The sequence below is a fragment of the Sarcophilus harrisii genome, chromosome 5, assembly GCF_902635505.1.
Source record: "Sarcophilus harrisii chromosome 5, mSarHar1.11, whole genome shotgun sequence".
NCBI classification, from domain to species: domain Eukaryota; kingdom Metazoa; phylum Chordata; class Mammalia; order Dasyuromorphia; family Dasyuridae; genus Sarcophilus; species Sarcophilus harrisii.
This window is the reverse complement of record NC_045430.1, coordinates 11314875-11332990: the sequence shown is the minus strand read 5'-3', so window position 1 is coordinate 11332990 and position 18116 is coordinate 11314875. Positions and strand designations below refer to the sequence as shown.

The 18116-nt window shown below is 44.3% G+C and overlaps 1 protein-coding gene across 10 annotated transcripts in view; it reads left to right on the top strand.

The window, feature by feature from the left end:
• Window positions 1-18116, top strand: part of TNRC6B (trinucleotide repeat containing adaptor 6B) — a 194224-nt gene that overhangs the window by 127598 nt on the left and 48510 nt on the right. For all 10 annotated transcript variants that reach the window (XM_031939131.1, XM_031939137.1, XM_031939129.1 and 7 more), the window contains 3 exons: window positions 4905-4926; window positions 12668-13009; window positions 15077-17407. In XM_031939131.1, the coding sequence (XP_031794991.1) occupies window positions 4905-4926; window positions 12668-13009; window positions 15077-17407 (2695 nt within the window). The remainder of the gene's footprint in view (window positions 1-4904; window positions 4927-12667; window positions 13010-15076; window positions 17408-18116) is intronic.

Here is an 18116-nt window from a genome sequence, read left to right as displayed (position 1 = left end):
ATCTATGAAGAAGGAGGAATTCATAACTAAACATAAAGTTGAAAAGGTTTTACACAAGCAAAATAAATTTAATTCAAATTAGAAGCAAAACAGTTCATTGAGAATGAGTTGAACTACAGAAAATTTCTCTTATCGATGTTAAATCTCAGATATTTAAGGAACTATTTCAAATATATGAAAATAAGAGCCATGCCCCAAAAGACAAATGGTCAAAGATTAAAAGAAGTTACTGATGATATAGGAAAAAAATGTTCCAAATCATTCATGACTAAAGAAATTGGCAAAGATGACTAAAAAAAGGAAAATTATAATTGTTGGAAGGACTGTGAGAGAAATGAGCAAATCAATGGCCTGACAATGGAGCTTTTCTAGAAAGCAGTTTGAAACAACCTCAAGAGTGACTTATTCATGTGTGTGCTTTGATCCTGCAATGCTGCTGCTGAGTTGAAACCCAAAGTGATCAGAGAAAAATGAAAAGGTCCTCATATGCAAAAATATTTGTGGCATTGATTTTCGTGTTGACAAAGAACTGGAAATAATGCTTCAGGAAATCGCTGAATACGTTATAGTACATGAATAGAGTGGAATCCTCTTGAGTCACATTTTGCAAAAGATCACTGGTACACCAAGCAGTTTGGTGGCTTCAGAAGTCTTTGTGATTGACTAGTTGTTGTGTAATTGACAGGTTAGTGTGATGATGACAGAGCCCATCTTAAGGGCTACAAGGTAAGATAAAGAAGTTGGTGGGGGAGAAAATGGGACAGACTTCTTTGAACTGATGTATGGAATAAAGAAAACAGAACCGGTTAATTTATTTAGCCCATACATTGATGGGGTGAAATAAAAAAAGAAAATCCCTAAGAATCCCTTAATTCTTTCCCCTGCATTGACCATCAGAGATTCCAGAGAACTGGAGAGCGGATGAACTCAAGATGCTAGATGGGACATGAGATTTTTTGGGACATTGACAAAATGGAAGTTTTCTTTCCTAGATGGTGCGGTGGAGAGAACAGTGGGCCTGGATTCAGAAAGGCCTGAGTTTAAATGTGACCTCAGACACTTTCTAGCTGTGTGATCCTGGGCAAGTTCACTTTATTTACTGTTTGCCTTAGTTTCCTTTTCTGTAAAATAAGCTAGAGAAGGAAATGGCAATCTGCTCCAGTATCCTTGCCAAGAAAACCTCATACAGGATCATGAAGTATCAGGCACGACTGAAAAACAATGCAGCAACAAATTTTCTTGATGGTCTATTTGATACAAGAGTCTTAATTTTCTTAATTACAGGGGAGGAATGGGGGTTGTGGAAGGAAGAATGGAGCTTGTGGGAGGGTTCCTAAAATAAAACGCCAAGAAAAGTTATCTTAAAAAAAATTTTTAAAGCATTTTTTAATGTGCATAAGAGAGTGAAAGGAAGCTTGGTGGGAAATGCAGACAAGCAGACCAGCTTTGAAAACAGTCTGACAAATCTGGGTTAACTTGTGATGTGAGAAGCAAGCTAGACTCAGTGTGGGCAGAATGGTGGTTACACAGGCAGGCCTCCTTTTTGTTCTGTTCTGCACAGAGAAACTCATTTGGTCAAAATAAAAATCATTGTGCACTTTCCCAGCCTCGACACGACTTAGCCTCTTGTTCTTTTTGGACAGTCTAAAGTGTGTCTCCTTTAAGCCCCTCTTAGAGTGGGGGCCAGGCCCCCAGAAAGATGCCTCCTTTTTGAGCTCTTGCAAACGCTTGAATTTTTCTTCTCCTCTTCCTTCACTTTCATCTGCAGTGAGCTAGAAACCAAATCAAGCATCATGTTAGTGGTTTATCCAAAATGACAGTAAGGAGGCCCTGAGTGAGGGCCTGCCTGAGGGCGACCGTGCGGCCTCAGAACTTGCTGCTGTCTTATCTCCCTGTTCTCTGGCCTTTGGCATCTGTCCTTGGCTTCCTCTGGGTGCTTTCTTCCCCCGCGGCTGCCAGTGGCAGCTTGTGCCTGTGGCCCCTCTGAGGCCCGGGCAGCCCTCTTCTGCTCAGGGCAGACTGCCCTGCACTGCAGGGGCCCCTCCTCTGGGAGTGTGCACGTGGGCTCTGCCATGACACCTGCCAGGTAGTCAGTCAGCATTAGGTGGTTGGATCCATAGTAACCACTTGTACATTTGTGGGAGCGCTGCACAGTAAGAACTAGACTATACAACAGGTTTGGGTTTTTTTTGTGTTTTTTTGCAAGGATTTATCATTTGTAAACTTGGGTTTGACTTGGGGAGACTTGAAGAGGATCTAAAGAGTTATTGGAGGGTGGTCAGTAACATAACAGTGATTGGGGGAAGCAACCTATGCTGGGCCTCCTGAGACATAATGGAGGCTGAGGAAAGAAGGCCCGACCTCCTGGGAACATGTAGAGAGCAAAGCCCGCCCAGTCACCCCCCAGAATGGGGCACGCTGCCCCCGATGTGCCGAAGAACAAGATGGGAAGCTCTTCAGTGCTGTGGGGTGGGGCTAGGGGCGGCCTCCATAAGGTTTCTGAATCAGTAAAGCTGATGCCCATGACTCAGCCACACTTTCACCTTCCTCAATGTTTTCAGGGCTCGTGTTTTTCATAGAGGGATTTTCCTCTTCTCTGACAAAGTGACTTGTCCCTGGTGACACTTGCTGACTGCCTTTAAACAAAGCCCTCTCCTCTTTGGTGGCCCTGTTTCCCTGTCTGAAAGTCATGGGGCACAGCCTGTGACTCAGGGTGAGATCGGCTTTGGGAGCCATCACACAAAGTGAAAGTGGGTCCCGGCAGCGAGCTTCGGTCTTTGGGATGGGCTGCCCTGGGCTGTCAGAGTTGGCCATCTTCCTTGTCATGTTTTGCCCTTCCCTATGGGAAATCCCTGCTGTTTGCACTTAGTTGTGACTGGATGGTAGAATCCCAAAGGAGGTGACATTTTTTGCTCCCCTCCTCCCACCCTGCAAAGGAGTTTTAAGGGAGAAAAAGTTTACAGGGAAGACCAGGATAGTCCTTCCAACACTCATTGTCATCTTTAAATTATAAAATGGTGGGGAGAGCTGTAATAGATCCCAAAGAGCAGCTTCTGTTTGGATTGTAGTGGGGGGGGGGGGGTGCGAGAGCTCAGAGGAGGAGAGGGAAGAGGAAACTTTGCTCCTTTAATGAGCGCTGCCTCTTTCATTTTGGGGGGACCTCAACCCTGGGAGGCACATAGATGATGTAGCAGGGCTGGATCGCGGGGATGCCTGTTGCTGCATCCCTATTTTTTTAAATCACACTTACCCCAAAACGCCAAAGCTTGGGGATATGAAGCTTTTGTGACCTCCAGTTTTTTCATGGTTTTGGTAGCGTATCAAATACCACTGACCACAGTGAGTCTCTAACCCTGGAAGCTTATTCCTGTGGGAAACATCCCACATGTGAGGCATGGTGTATTGGGACTTAAAGGATTCATTCAGCTAGCTTGTGTTGTTTGTGCTTTTCCCGTGTGCTGGGCGCTTCTGTGGTAGGTCCTAGGGATGCCAAAATAATGAAGCTTAGGGCTTTGACGTGTACTCAGAAACCAGGAGGGAAATATTTTGGTCACAAGCACACAGATGATAAGCCTTTAGAGGTGTGATGGAAGCTGGGACTCCAGAACTCTAGCATCAGGCTGTCCTCAAAGAGCTTACCTTTTATTGAGGGACAGGCTGTGTTCTAATCACTAAATAAAAAAGGGGGGGGCGCCTTGGCCTGTACCTGGAAGGTAGAGATCCCAAGAGGTTAAGGGGGAGTGGGGAGTAAGAGGCTTTGTTGAGACTGGAATGTTGAGGTGACAGCAGGGGAGACTCATGGGAAGCTCAGACTGTGAAGGAGAAGAGCTTGGCCTGTGGCAGTTATCTGCCAGTTTTGGTGTAGATTAATTCTTATTTTGAATAAATAGGTTACCGGGAACTGTGCTTTCTTCAGTAGACATTCTCTGCAGCTCCTAATAGTGGGAACCACCATTCATGATACATAAAAAGACTGATACAGGAAATTATTTTGGGGAAGAGGTATGGACCACACACTTCCCCGGGCTTCCCTTAATAATGGATTATGGACTATAAACTGGGAATTTTATCCAGATCCTTCTTAAACCAATTTGTTTTCAGCTTGTATAACTTTTAAGGTTGATGACCTCCATATTTATATCTTCCTGTACCATTTTTATTAAATTTATCCTCTTCGGGCATTAGAAGTTATCTTTTAGATTTGGTTAACCATATCTGAGTTTGAGTTTGTTCTACATTGTTCATAACAATATATTATGATATTGTTAGTCTTCATATTTTCCAACTGAAGATTTATAACTTTTAAATTTTGTTTTATCAATCTTATTTAGAAAAAAATCTCTAGTTCCTGTGGTTAATTTTAAATCTCTCAATGTTATGCACCTTAATGATATTTGAGGAATTATAGTGACCAAAATTTTGCATCTACTACTTGCCAAGCTGAGACACCGTTTTTATAAAGATTCTAAAGCAATCATAGAAATCGCTTTGTTCCACCTTCTCTGTCACAACCCATTAGGGTTGACTATCGTCTCTGGGAAATGATTCACAGACTCTAATACAGCTTTGCACATAGGGTAGGCACGGCAGCGTTTTCCTGCCTGGTTTAGATTCTTTCCCTGCAGTATCGCTGGCAGTCGAACCCCCCAGTCTGCTAATGGTTACCATAAGTCCCCATGCCCTCTTTTGTCTTTGCAAAGCTCCTGGCGAGCACAGTGCCCTGGTCTTTGCATTTGTTGAATTGAATCAGAGTGCAGAAGAAGATTCTGTTCCCCCTTGGACTAATTATGACTTGTCAGTAACAAGGATCCATTTATAAAAATCCTTAATTCTTCTTTTTATTTAATAGGAGTGAATTGGAGAATATGTTAATACTCTTTTTGTAACTTCTGTTTATTTTGCAGGTCACGGAACAAAAAACCAAAGGTAAGACTATATTTACTTGTTTAATTCAGAAGAACCCTTTAAAATGTGTATTTCACCTACTTCATGTTCCTAGGTCAATTCCCAGTTTTCTGGAAAAAGAAAGGAGAGTTCTGTGCACAGTAATTAGGTTTTTGCTGAATTGGAATCAAGCCTGGCATTGGGTAGCAAAATGGTACATGTACATGTATGGTTGTTAGACATTTTTCAAGAAGAGAAGTATTTTTTATAGTAAAAAAATATATATATATATTTTTTTATTGCAAGTAATTGGATATAGTGTCTTTAAATTGAAGATCTATATAACTTAGTGCTTCCCCTTTAGAATTAAAAACTAAGAAAGTTAAATGTTTTGTCTGGTCTAAAAGAAAAGTATATCTTTTTAAAGAAAGGTAGTACATTTTAATTTGATGGGGAAAGTAGGCTTAAATTGGGAAAGTTATGTGCACATTTATTTCCTGAAGTTCTAATATATTGAATACTGGAATTAAACCAAATTCAGGATCCTTTAAGTCATCTAAAATATGCTGGTATTTGACTCCTCGCAAGAAAGATCTGTGAAGACAAGTAGGGGAAAGTAATTCTGTCAGCCCTGCTCCCATTTTTTTTTCCCAGTACATCCTGACAGACTCCTGGGTCTGAGAGAGATATAAATGGGAGGTTTTCACAACTCTGATACACAAAGGGACTCCTACCTTCTACCAGCCCTAGAGAGAGAAGGCTTCTGGCCTGTGTTCAGGCCCTGAGAAAGAGGTTTCTTTGCTCCTGATCAGCCTTTTCTCCTGGGGGTCCCTAGGAGTTGGTTTGCCCCCAAGGGACAGAAAATGTTCCGTTTCTCCCCTATTCTCCTACCATCCTTAATACAAGTAACATAAACAAGGGATTTTTAGGATTTAGGGTGAAACATGATAAAAGTAATAGTTTTTTTAGAATTCCAAACTTCTGAAGTTTTTAGAAGTCTCAGATGAAAGTTGTCCATGGATTGTAAAAGGAGCTAGGCCCTAATTCTTTAAAGAGCTCCCCTTATATTTAGAACTGCATCTTCATTTTTGTTCTTAGGACCTTACAAACCTTCCTGTGTCTCACCTAATCCAGAAGCTTCCTCCTGGACGCCTTCTTTTTCTTTACCCTGCCACACACACATGTACATGTATACATACATTCTCCTCTCCTCTCCTTAATCTTTCTCTCTCTCTCTCTTTCTCTCTCTCTCTTTCTACCATTTCTTTCTTTCTTTCTTTTTCTTTCTTTCTCTTTCTCTCTCTTTCTCTCTTTCTTTCTCTCTTTTTCTCTCTCTCTCTCTTTCTCTTTCTCTCTTTCTCTCTCTCTCTCTCTCTGTTTCTCTTTCTTTCTCATACTTTCTTCTTCTTTCTTTCTGTTTTTCTTTGTCTCTTTCTATGTGTAACGATATGAGGGGGAAGTTGAATTTTCTAAGGAATGAAAGTTAAGATTTACCCACATTTCAAAGGAAAACCCAGAATCTTGTGCTGTCTCCTTTTTTTTTTTTTTTTTTTTTTTTTTTTTTTTTTTGAAAGGGAAGTCTTTCTTCTGGGATTAGATAGGACTGAAGCTGCACATGCTGTTGAAGCTGCCAGTGAGACTGGAGGAAGAATGAGTGGGAGGTTGCGGGTAGCATGACCCTGGGGGTTTTTAGCCAGGCACAATGTCAGTTGTGGCACCAGAGAATAGATGGGTAGGGAAAGAGACAGGGCAGGTAGAGCAATGGTCTTGAGGCAGCAAGTAGGAGAGAAAATTCCTAGTTGTTGGTGCCCACACAGCCATTCGGCCATAGATTTAATATAAGTACCATAGGTCTTAGAAAGCAGGGGCTTGGTCTCCTTTCCCAGCCCTAGCACAGTGTTTTACATGTAAAAGATACTCAGTAATCAAGTATTTAATACCAACATGGAATGAAAAGGAAAGGAAATAACCCAAGATGATACCAGAAATCTCCCTGCCTGTGATAGTCTTTTCTTTATTTTTATGAAATATGTTAGGTATGCAGAAGCCAAAAATAGACTGGGATTTCCCTGGCTTGCTTCCTTAATTATCATTTAAGACAAAGATGGCTGACTCTCCTTATTTCCAGCCCATCTAAACATCTAGTTCCCTTGTCTGCCTGCTGCTAGCCAGAATATCCGTACTCGCTCTCTCTTCTTTCTGGGCCCCTTGCTGTTCGGGTTGCCCCAAGCTGCTTCTTATCCAAATCTGGGTCAGCAACTTGCAGAAGACAGTTTTTTTAACCTGCTTGTCTAAGTCAGCCCTTGTAGGCTGTAGGTAGGCAGGACTTTGATTTGGGTTGAGAATTGAGACCAAAGTCTAGCTTTTCATCAGGTCCTAGAATTCTCCAGCTAGGAGAAAATGGGGTGCTATCTTCTCAATTCATGATTTTTCAGATGGAAAAACCAAGACCCAGAGAAGTGGTGAAATAGCTCTTTTAAAAAGTCTTTTCACTAAGAAGAAGATTGACTGCGAGTACCTTCTACCCCCATTCTCCAATCATTAATAACTTAGCACTCAGTTTTTCTTCCTTCTGGTCAGAGGAAAAAGGCCAATCAGTCCCTCTTCCCTCTGCTTCGGGCCCCATCTCTCCCTGCTTTCCTCCCAGATCTCATTTCTTCCCTCAGCCAGCCATTCTGCCTTCCTTTCCCATCTTAGGCTGCTACACAATCCTAAAAAAGTTTGTTTCCTCCTCGTCTTGAATGTTCTTTTTTTTCCTGCTTAGACAGCTCTCAACACCACGTTAGCCAGCAGGGATATCTGACTTGGAGGCAGTAGATCAGAATAGAAGGAGTGAACCCTGAGAGACTGAGGCAGCAGGTTCTAGTCCGAGCTCTGCCCTAATCTGAGATCCTGGGTGTAAGCTCTCAAGTCTCATTGGGTTCTCTTCAAGGTTCCTTCTAGCCCTAGGCCCAGTAAACTTATGGACATGGCCTACATGCTTTCAGATTCATTTGGCCATGTAAGATGGTATCAGCAAGTGTAATTGGGAGCACCTTGTGTGTGAGACTAGAGGGCATACAAGAGCAATAAAAACCATGGCCCTTGTCCTCAGGAGGAGCCTACTGCGGTTAGGAAGGTGATGTTCACACACGGGACATCACACACCAGAGACATCGCATCTGTGGTCCAGTGCTGTGTGATGGGAAGGATCGGCTGGCTTCTCACTTCCTAGGTGTCCAGAAGCAGATGGGGAGGACTTCTTCATGCAGAGCTGGGGAGGACATTGTAAAGAATAAGGAAAAATCGTGTCAGCAATAGAACAGAGCAACGAAGAGACTGATTTGTCTGGACTGGAGAATTGTAATATGGGGGTAGGCCATGAAAGGGTCATCTGGTATATTTTTAAGGAGGAGAGTATTTTTAAGTAAATTAAGTTGGTGGATGTGGATGTGGTGGATGCTGACCCTAAAGATATAGGCTGGAGACTTATAGTTATCTAGGCTTGAGGTGATGACAGCCTGGATTTGGGATCTTTGGAGTAAAAAGTCCCTGAGAAAACTGAAACGAAAAAGAATGATAGGACTTGATATTAGATAGCAGGAAGTCAGAATAAGGGAGGCATCAACAGTAATTGGAACAAAAGATGGAAAGAGACAGTCATACAAGTACAGAATGGCCAATATCTAATCATTATTGAAGAGAGAAGAGATCTGCAGATAACAGCCAAGGGAAGTTATTGCTGCCTTTGGCACTTGATGAGACCCTGCTAATTATTAAATGAATGCTTGAATGAATGAATTACTGAAGGTACTTATCATGTGCAGAATACTGTGCTGAGCACTGGGGCTATTCCTGTGTAGAACAGTAACACGGCCCCTGCTCTCAAAGAGTTCACACATAGAGAAGGTTTCAGCTGCCAGTCAGATGGAAACGGATCATGGGCCTTAGGTTACAGGATCAAGTAGGTGGTCAGGCCTTTAATGTCATTTCCAATGATGAAATAATTTCATTTTCTGATGTTGGACCACTGGTGAAAAGAAGGTTTCTATCTGAATCTTGTGCGGCTGTGGCTGCAGCCCCTGGAGCAAGGAGCCATCCCAGGCTGCGTCTTTCTCGGGGCCTGCTTCCCACAGTGATGACAGAAGGCACTGGCTTGGCAGCATGTCTGTTCCCAAGGTTCTTGGCTTCAGCTCCTGGATCACCGGGATCTGTGCAGAAGTGGTCATGCTGCCTCTAGTCTGTCCTTCAAGAGGATCATGTTACTTCACCTAGTCTGGTGATTATTTATTCAAATAATGGTGGGAAAAGAACTTAATCAAGAATTTCCAGCAACAAACTTTCTGCTGTCCTCTCCTCCAGCGTCTGTTCCATCTCTTCCTATTCCCAAGAGACCAGGTAGTCTTGAGAAACAGCAAGAGTCAGCGTCATGTGTTAGCCATGCCAGGGGGCAGCCACTAGGGAAGAAGTAGAAGCTCATCTTCCATTAGAAAGTTACAGGGACTTAAGGAAAGCTTTGCTTCTCTTCGACCCAAGATCAAAAGAAAGTTCAAGAGGGAGCCTGTGGAAAGAGACTCCAGAGAGGCAGAGGGAGCATACTGGAAGGTGGAAGAAGAGCCTGGGACTGGCGGGGCCTTGTTGGTCCCAAGACTCCGCCCTTTGAGTGTGGAGCTAGAACAGCCAGTGGGACCCTCTGGCCTATCTCCTGGAAGAGGGATTCATGTGTTTTCTTTGGCTCCAGAAGGAGCTTGAAAGCTACGGGAGAAATTAGTCAGAGCAAGGACCACTTCCTGTGCAGAGGAATGCCTCGGGGAGACCATGTGAAGGCTGAATGACCACCCGGACTAGATGTTATAGATAGCCTTCTTTTCTCAGGTGTGGGATGGATTGGAAGAGGGCCATGGCAAAGTCATTGGCAGCCGAGTTTTGTGATTTTGAAAAGGAAAGTTTCTGGCAAGAGGTGTATCTGATACAGTGAGAGGAGCCATGATTGATAAAGAACAATGGAGAAGCAACTGGCTTTCCTGAGAAGCCTCCTGAAAAGGAACCAATGTAGTGACAAGAAACCATTTCTTGTGTGTGTGATTCTTGTAGAGGAAGGAACCTGGACATTCTAGACCAGAAATGGAAGTCCTCTGGACATGAACCCTGACCGAAGGCCAGAGTTTCCGGCAGATCTGGAGAGAGAGGGACAGATGGCAGGGTGTCCAGATGATAAATTCTCAGCCCCAACTGGAATCTTTTTGAGGAGAGATAAGAAAATTTTTTTTCATGGAGTTCTAATTTAGATTTAGATTGGAAATGGAGAATATGAGGGGAAAAAGTCTGTTCATACCCATACACTCACTAAGATTAACAGAGAAAATAATTTGTAACATAGGAAAGAAAAGCTCACTAATTAGCATAATACTGGAAGTCTCTAAATTTGTCACCTACGACCTCAGGTAAAATCAGTTTACTTGTCTGTGAAATGAGAGAACATATAGAAGATTTTTAAGGCCCTCATCAACTCTAAACCTATCCAGAGGTATATCATAGGATTACATCACTTCCCTTCAGATTTAAAACTTTAAGCAATTTCTGAGTCCAGTCTACAGCTTTCTATAGAGATTTTAAGTGTCTCACTGAAGTCCTGGGATACTAATCTGTAGCATTCACCTGCATGTCTGAGAGTCCCTCTTAACACTGATTTAATTTCATCCTATAGGAGTTGTTCTTGAACCAACACTGACTCAATTTGGTCACCATTTCCCCTTTAATTCTCACTAAGATCATCTTTTTAATATAGTACTTGGATGACATTCTCCTGGTTCTGCTCACTTTGCTTGGCATTAGTTCATAGTTTTTCCAGGTATTTCTGAAATCTACAAGTTCATCATTTAAAATGAGCAAAAGTCCTAATTGTGCTATTTTAACTTAACCAAAGATTTGATTTTTTGTTAATATTAGATCATTTTGAAAATGGTCTTTCAGAAAAATGTCAATGCTTAAGGATTTTTTTTTTAAAGGACAATGAAGGCAGTTCCTTGGAATTAAAAAGAAAATCATTATAGAAATATGAACTTACCTGGAGGACTAGTCTGAAAATACATTTTCAAAGGAATTAAGTTTGATTATACAGATAAAGGAAGTAAATTCAAATAACTTAAATTGTTCTTTTATTGCTTTATATAAGTCCTGTTTTAATGAATAATTAATTTATAATTAGGGCATTTTTTGCATTAAAAAATTATAGTACTCTGCTTCCAGTGTCTATGTTAATGGATTTGCAGCATAAAGAATTTATTTTTCTTCTCCTGCCTTCTGCTGAGAAATCAGAGAATTTGCTAATCTCTAATCTAGAGCATCTCTTTGATTCACCATGAACTTTTAAAGATAACAGCACAGCAGTGATTTTTTTTTTAAACATGCCCTTAAATACATTACATAGTTCTTCTGAATCGTCACTCTTCTTATCACCTCATTTATTTGGGAATTGGGGTTTCTGTTTTCTCTCTTTGTTCTCTCTCTAACCCAATTTAAATCTCCTTTTCCTTGCTGAGAAAAGCACAGCACCATAAAGATTGAGGTTTTCTGCCTTCTTCCTGTCATCTGGTCACCATCATACCCCTGGCAGCTAGTGGTCTATCCCTTCTTGGGTCCTTCACTGAGCCCCAGCATGACTTGAATGTCCATATTAGTGTCCTTAGAATTTATTTATTATGTACTTTAGCTTGTTTTAAACGTGTATTTATTTATTTTATTAATTTTTTCCAGTTAACAAAACATTTGTTTTCTCTTTTTGCTATTCTCCCTCACCAATTGAAAAAGAAAAAGAAACCCCTCGTAATAAATGTGCATGGTCACACAAAACATCGTTGACCATGTCTACAGATGTTTGTCTGGTTTTGCATCGTAAGTCCTTCTTTTCTCTGTCAGGTGATCGGGGATGGGCTTTCTAGCTGGTCCCTGCGTTGGTGGATCAGAGTGCTGACATCTCTCTTAATGGAGTTGTTATCCTATTGCTGAGGGAAATGGGAGGAGAACCAGGGCATCAGTTCGTGCAAACCTTCCCAAGTCTCTCTGAAGGGTTGCTTTCATCTCTTATCATTCTTACTGAGGGGTTCCCAGCAGTTGTGATACTGACTTCTTCTCTTGGGGTCAGTTTGAGCAGAAGATCTCTGCTTAGGGAGAAATTCCCTCTGAGAACTGGTACACGGATGACATCTTTGCAGGGGATTCTGGGCTTCTGTTTCTTCTGTTTCCAGAGCAGTGTGCTAGGGTTCTAAAACACTTTTGGCTTTCCCTTGCAAGGCAAGCTGGCTTAGAACCTTTTCACTCCATGGCTTGGACAGGCTGTCTCTTTCTTTTTTGACTGTTCCTCACTCCTAAGTGTGATCCTCTATTCTCTTGTCTTGACCACATTTTAACTTGCTGTAGTTCTCTGCATACATGCTTTACTCCTTCATTAGATGTGAGCTCCATGAAAACATGGACAATTATTTTGTGTTTTGTCATCTTCATGTCCCTAGTACCGAGCGCAGTTCTATTGAAGTTGAAGTTCATTGAATTCTACATTAATTAATGAACAGATTAGCTAGAGTAAACTCAATACATATTGCTATAAAATACATCATTATCATTTATTTTTTAGGAAAAATTTTATAGAATACTGAAGATGCCATAGAAAACAAAAATGCAGAATTCTTTTAGAATATTCTGAAGGGAAAAGGAAGTGTCTATATTGATTCTTCTGTGAGTTTATGTGCACCTGTTGCAGAAAAATGTATTTAATTTAATGGATTTATTTTCCTACCACTTTCAGTGCCCGAAGTGACGAAACCAAGTTTAAGCCAACCAACGGCCGCCAGCCCAATTGGCAGCTCTCCATCGCCACCAGTCAATGGTGGCAACAATGCCAAAAGGGTGGCAGTGCCGAACGGACAACCGCCAAGCGCCGCCCGCTACATGCCTCGGGAGGTGCCGCCGCGATTCCGTTGCCAGCAGGACCACAAAGTGTTACTAAAACGCGGGCAGCCCCCTCCACCCTCCTGTATGCTCCTTGGGGGTGGGGCTGGGCCTCCTCCCTCCACCACACCTGGAGCAAACCCCAACAACGCACAAGTGACAGGAACCCTGCTGCAAAGTGAGAGTGGGCCTGCAACAGGTAAGGAGCAGACGTGGCAGCCGGGAAAGTGCCCAGAGGGCAACCTCCCAGAAAGAGCGTGAGCTGTGTGGGGGAGCGGGGTGCTAGTTAGCTGTATCTGCTCTGCCACCAGAGTGAGAGAGCGCTGTGTCCCCAGAATGCTCTTCAGCACGGTGAGTGAGTCCATCACGGTGTCCTGTTTCTCACTTGTCTTTCTCCAGAGAGGCCCAGAAGCTGCGGGCGCACTTGGGAATTGTTGTCAGCCCCAGACTTTCTCTCTTTCCCAGATGGGACTTATTGCTTTTCTTTGACCATAGCTCTTAAGAGGTACACAGAGTAAGTTCTTGGATCAGGAGAAAGATGCAACAAAAGTTTGTTTTTGTTATTTTTGTAAGGCTACAATTTGATGCTTATAAACCAGAAGCAGTGGGAAGTGGCAGGCCTTCACTTTAGGGTCTACCCCAGATACCGCCTTCTTCCCTCCTCCTGGGCCTTATATGTGAGCCTCACAGGATTTTCAACACCTACTTGTATTATTTTTACTATATTTTCAACTTTATTCTGCCCATACCAGAAATCAAAGCTTACCCCTCTCACAGTTCTCAGTGTTTCCTTGATCACAGATCTGGAAGAAGCTGGACAGAAGGCATCAGATGCTTAAGTACCCAGGATGTGCCCAGCACTATGCTAGGCAGGCTTGTAATTGGTATGGCCTTTAAAAAAAATTGTTTGGAGGTTGTTTTCAGAAACGAGGCCGAAAAAGAAGTCTCCAGAATGGCAGATTTTAGGATCAAATAACCACCAAGTGCTTGAATCCCCTCTGCCCAGCTGCTTGCTAATAGTGTCTTTCCCCTTCCTTCCCTTCAAATGCTCTTGGAATGTACTTTGTGTCCATTTGATATTTAATTTACATATACATATGGTTTCCCCGGATAAAATGCAAATTCCTGTATATTCTTCTACCCCCCGCACTTACATGGGACACTGTAAGCATTTGGACAAGGTTTGTTGATTGGTTGTTGTCAGAAGGTGCTATGCTTTCTGACTCAGGGGATCAGTCAAAAGTACATGCTGTGATGGTACAATCCATATAAAATTTCAGGATTATATGATGGTTTTTATGATGAAAGACATCATAGGGAGACAAACAAGAAGCAGCCCAGGCCTGTTCCCTATATTTCAGGTGGATATGTCCCACCTGGGCTGTGACTAGGAAGCAGCTGGAACCGGACACAAAGCCTGGTGGCAGGGCCATTAAGAAGTGGCCAGCGGCTTTTATCCATCCCCATGCTCTGTCTTATAGAGCCCAACATCTCCATTCTTGGAAGTTACTCAGTGTTCTTCTAGACTGTTACACCAGAAAGCTGAAGATGAAACTTTTTGCTTAAGTCTTGAAGAGATAGATTTATTAATATTAAGTAAAGCAAAGTTTTCAAATGATTTTATTGTATTGGGATGTGAAATTCCCAGTCTCTATTTAGACTTCATTCATCTACCAGTATTGCGGATCCCAAACACTTCCATTGTCTCCTGCTTATCAACATCACCCTATATAAAGATGACAACATTTTTTTAATATTAAGATAGTTAAAGGTGAATCCTAGCAAAACTTTGGGGATTGGGCATGGACAGAGTTTCTGCAAGAGTTCCTCTTGCCCTAAAAATAAAGAAGTAGGATTCAAACTAAGAAACCCCACTTTTACATAGACTGTTAGTTATTATCTTTTTTTTCTTTAATTATAGCTTTTTATTTACAAGACATATGCATGGGTAATTTTTCAGCACTGACCCTTGCAAAACCTTCTGTTCCAACTTTCCCTCTCCTTCCCTCCAATTCCTCCCCTAGATGGCAGGTAGTCCCATTCATGTTAAATATGCTAAAGTATGTGTTAAATTGTTAGTTATCATCTTAAAATGCAGTACTCACATGTTAGTTGAGCTTTCTGTGCTCCCATTATCATGGTTTTTTTGTAAAAATTTTCCCATCATTTAATAAGACTTGGTTGTAAATTAAAATTCAGAAAATAATTGGATGAATAAAAACAGCTAATCTGGTGAACTGTGCAAATGACAAAATCTCTTTTTCAGATTCATCCATTGGAGGTGCTGCTGCTTCAAATTATGCAAATTCCACTTGGGGCCCAGGAGCCTCCTCCAGCAACGGCGCTGCTGCCAACCCCACTCCCACCTGGGACAAGGTGATTGTAGACGGGTCTGACATGGAAGAGTGGCCTTGTATTGCCAGCAAAGACCCTGAGGCTCCTTCCGAGAACACCACCGAGAACAACAGTGCCTCGAACCCTGGCTCTGAGAAAAGCCCTCTGCCAGGAAGCACCACTAGTCACAAAGGAAAAGGAAGCCAGGGCTCCTCCGGGAGTTCTGGGAACGAATGTAATCTTGGGGTCTGGAAGTCTGACCCCAAGGCCAAGTCTGTTCCACCTTCCATCTCTGCTGCAGAAAGCAACAACGCACTTGGGAACTGGAGGAGCGTTGGGGGTCAGGAGCGGCTTGGTCCTGCTTCAGGCTTCAGCAACTTCAACCCAAATAGCAACCCGTCTGCCTGGCCCGCGCTGGTACAGGAGAGCGGCAGTCGGAAGGGAGCCCCGGAGGCCGAGAGTGGCAGCCCCGGCGCGCAGGCAGCCAAGATGGAGAGCAGCGCCGGTGTGAACTATGTCATCTCTGGCCGAGAACAGGCTCCAGTTCATAACACTGATGGACCAAAAAATGGAAACACTAACTCCTTGAACTTAAGCTCACCAAACCCCCCTGAGAACAAGGGGGTGCCCTTTGGGGCGGGCTTGGGGGGCTGCTCCCGGGGCACGGATGCCCCTTCACAGAGCACTGGAGACAGGCAGCCGGGGAATGCTGGGGCTCGGGGTACAGGCAGGGGGGCTTCTGGAACTGACACCGTCTCTGGACAAAGCAACTCTGGAAACAATGGGAACAATGGAAAGGAGCGAGAGGATGCCTGGAAAGGCGCCTCTGTCCAGAAATCTGCTGGCTCCAAAAATGACTCTTGGGAGAACAGTGGCAGGTCTACGGCTGGTGGGTCCTGGAACTTTGGCCCGCCGGACCCAAACGAAAGCAAATGGGGTGAAGGGAACAAAATGACATCTGGGGTCTCTCAGGGAGAATGGAAACAGCCGCCTGGGTCTGACGAGTTAAAGATTGGAGAATGGAGTGGTCCAAACCAACCAAATTCTAGCACTGGAGCATGGGACAATCCAAAGGGCCACCCCCTCCCTGAAAACCAAGGCAATTCCCAGGCTCCCTGTTGGGGGAGATCTTCGAGCTCCACAGGAAGCGAAGTTGGCGGTCAGAGCACTGGAAGCAACCACAAAGCAGGAAGCAGTGACAGTCACAATTCCGGGCGCCGCTCATATAGGCCCAACCATCCCGACAGCCAGGCGGTCTTGCAGACTCTGCTGAGCCGGACCGACCTGGACCCCCGGGTGCTGTCCAACACCGGCTGGGGCCAAACTCAAATTAAACAGGATACAATTTGGGATATCGAAGAGATGCCGAGGCCCGAGGGGAAATCTGACAAAGGGACAGAGGGGTGGGAGAGCTCTACCACACAGACAAAGAACTCAGGGGGCTGGGGAGATGGACCCAGCCAAAGCAATCAAATCAAGTCTGGATGGGGTGAGCTCTCGACCCCTACAGAATGGAAAGACCCCAAAAACACGGGGGGATGGAACGATTATAAGAACAATAACTCCTCCAACTGGGGAGCAGCGAGACCAGAGGAGAAGGCATCTTCCTCATGGAACGACAATTCTGGCAAAGATCAGGGCTGGGGAGGGCGCCAGCCTAGCCAAGGATGGACGTCGGGAAAGAACGGATGGGGAGAAGAAGTCGATCAGTCGAAGAACAGTAACTGGGAGGGATCGGGAAGTAAACCGGCTTCTGGTTGGGGTGAAGGAGGCCAGAATGAAATCGGGACTTGGGGAAACGGTGGGAATGCAAACTTGGCGTCAAAAAGTGGATGGGACGATTGCAAAAGGTCTCCGGCCTGGACGAACGAGACGGCCCGGCAGTCCAATTCCTGGAACAAACAGCACCAACAGCCGCCACAGCAGCAGCAGCCGCCACCACCGCAGCCGCAGCAGGAGGCCTCCAGCTCCTGGGGGGCCCCGCCCCAACCACCTCCACCGGGCAACGGGCGCCCCCCCAACCCCAGCTGGAGCGGTGGGCCACAGCCATCGGCCTCCAAGGACGAGGAGCCCAGCGGCTGGGAAGAGCCTTCCCCTCAGTCCATCAGCAGGAAGATGGACATCGATGACGGCACGTCAGCCTGGGGAGACCCGAGCAGTTACAACTACAAGAATGTGAACCTGTGGGACAAGAATTCTCAGGGGGGTCAGGCCCCACGAGAACAAAGCCTGCCCACCCCAATGACGAGCAAAGCATCATCAGGTCAGTCTGAGCCGCTCTGTCCCCACATCACTGGGCCGGGATTGTAAAGGCCACGCTTGGTGGCTTGGGATCATACCCACTCCCGGCATCTCAGGCTTCCCTATGGCTTGGTTTGGCTCAGCTCCTTGGAGAAGGAGCCGGCTGCCATGATTTGGATCTCATGAGAGGATTTGATCACTATATTGGGGGGAGGAGGGGGAGCGGTGTTTATAAGCATTTAGCCCCAAGAAGATTGAGGGCCATCTACTCTTGCTTTACCCAATGGTTTGGGATTATTTCTCACAACATAGATTACTGGGGAGCAAGGAAGAATGGGGGCCATCCGTGCCACTGGCTGATAGGTCATTGAACTCTCTGTGGGCCTGTTTCCTTTTTTTTGTAAAACGTGAGGGCCCTGTGTTTGCTTACCTCTGGAGCATTTTTCCAGCTCTGTCAGTGTTAGGAAGATCCACAAGAACAGGACCAATATCAAGGAGAGAAAAGGTACCTTGGCTGCCCAAGGGCTTCTGAAGCCTTGCTTTCCCTGCTGGTCTTTTGGGTACAGGAATTTTGCAGGCCTTCAGAAGAATGGTTTGTGTCCATTCAGGATCACAAGGATGACGATAAGCTCCCATCTCTGTTTTGAGGCAGAAACCTTGGTCATTCATTTCCTGGGTTTGGAATTCACAGCTTGTGCTGCTTGTTTTGCAAGAGTTCAAGTATAATCTGT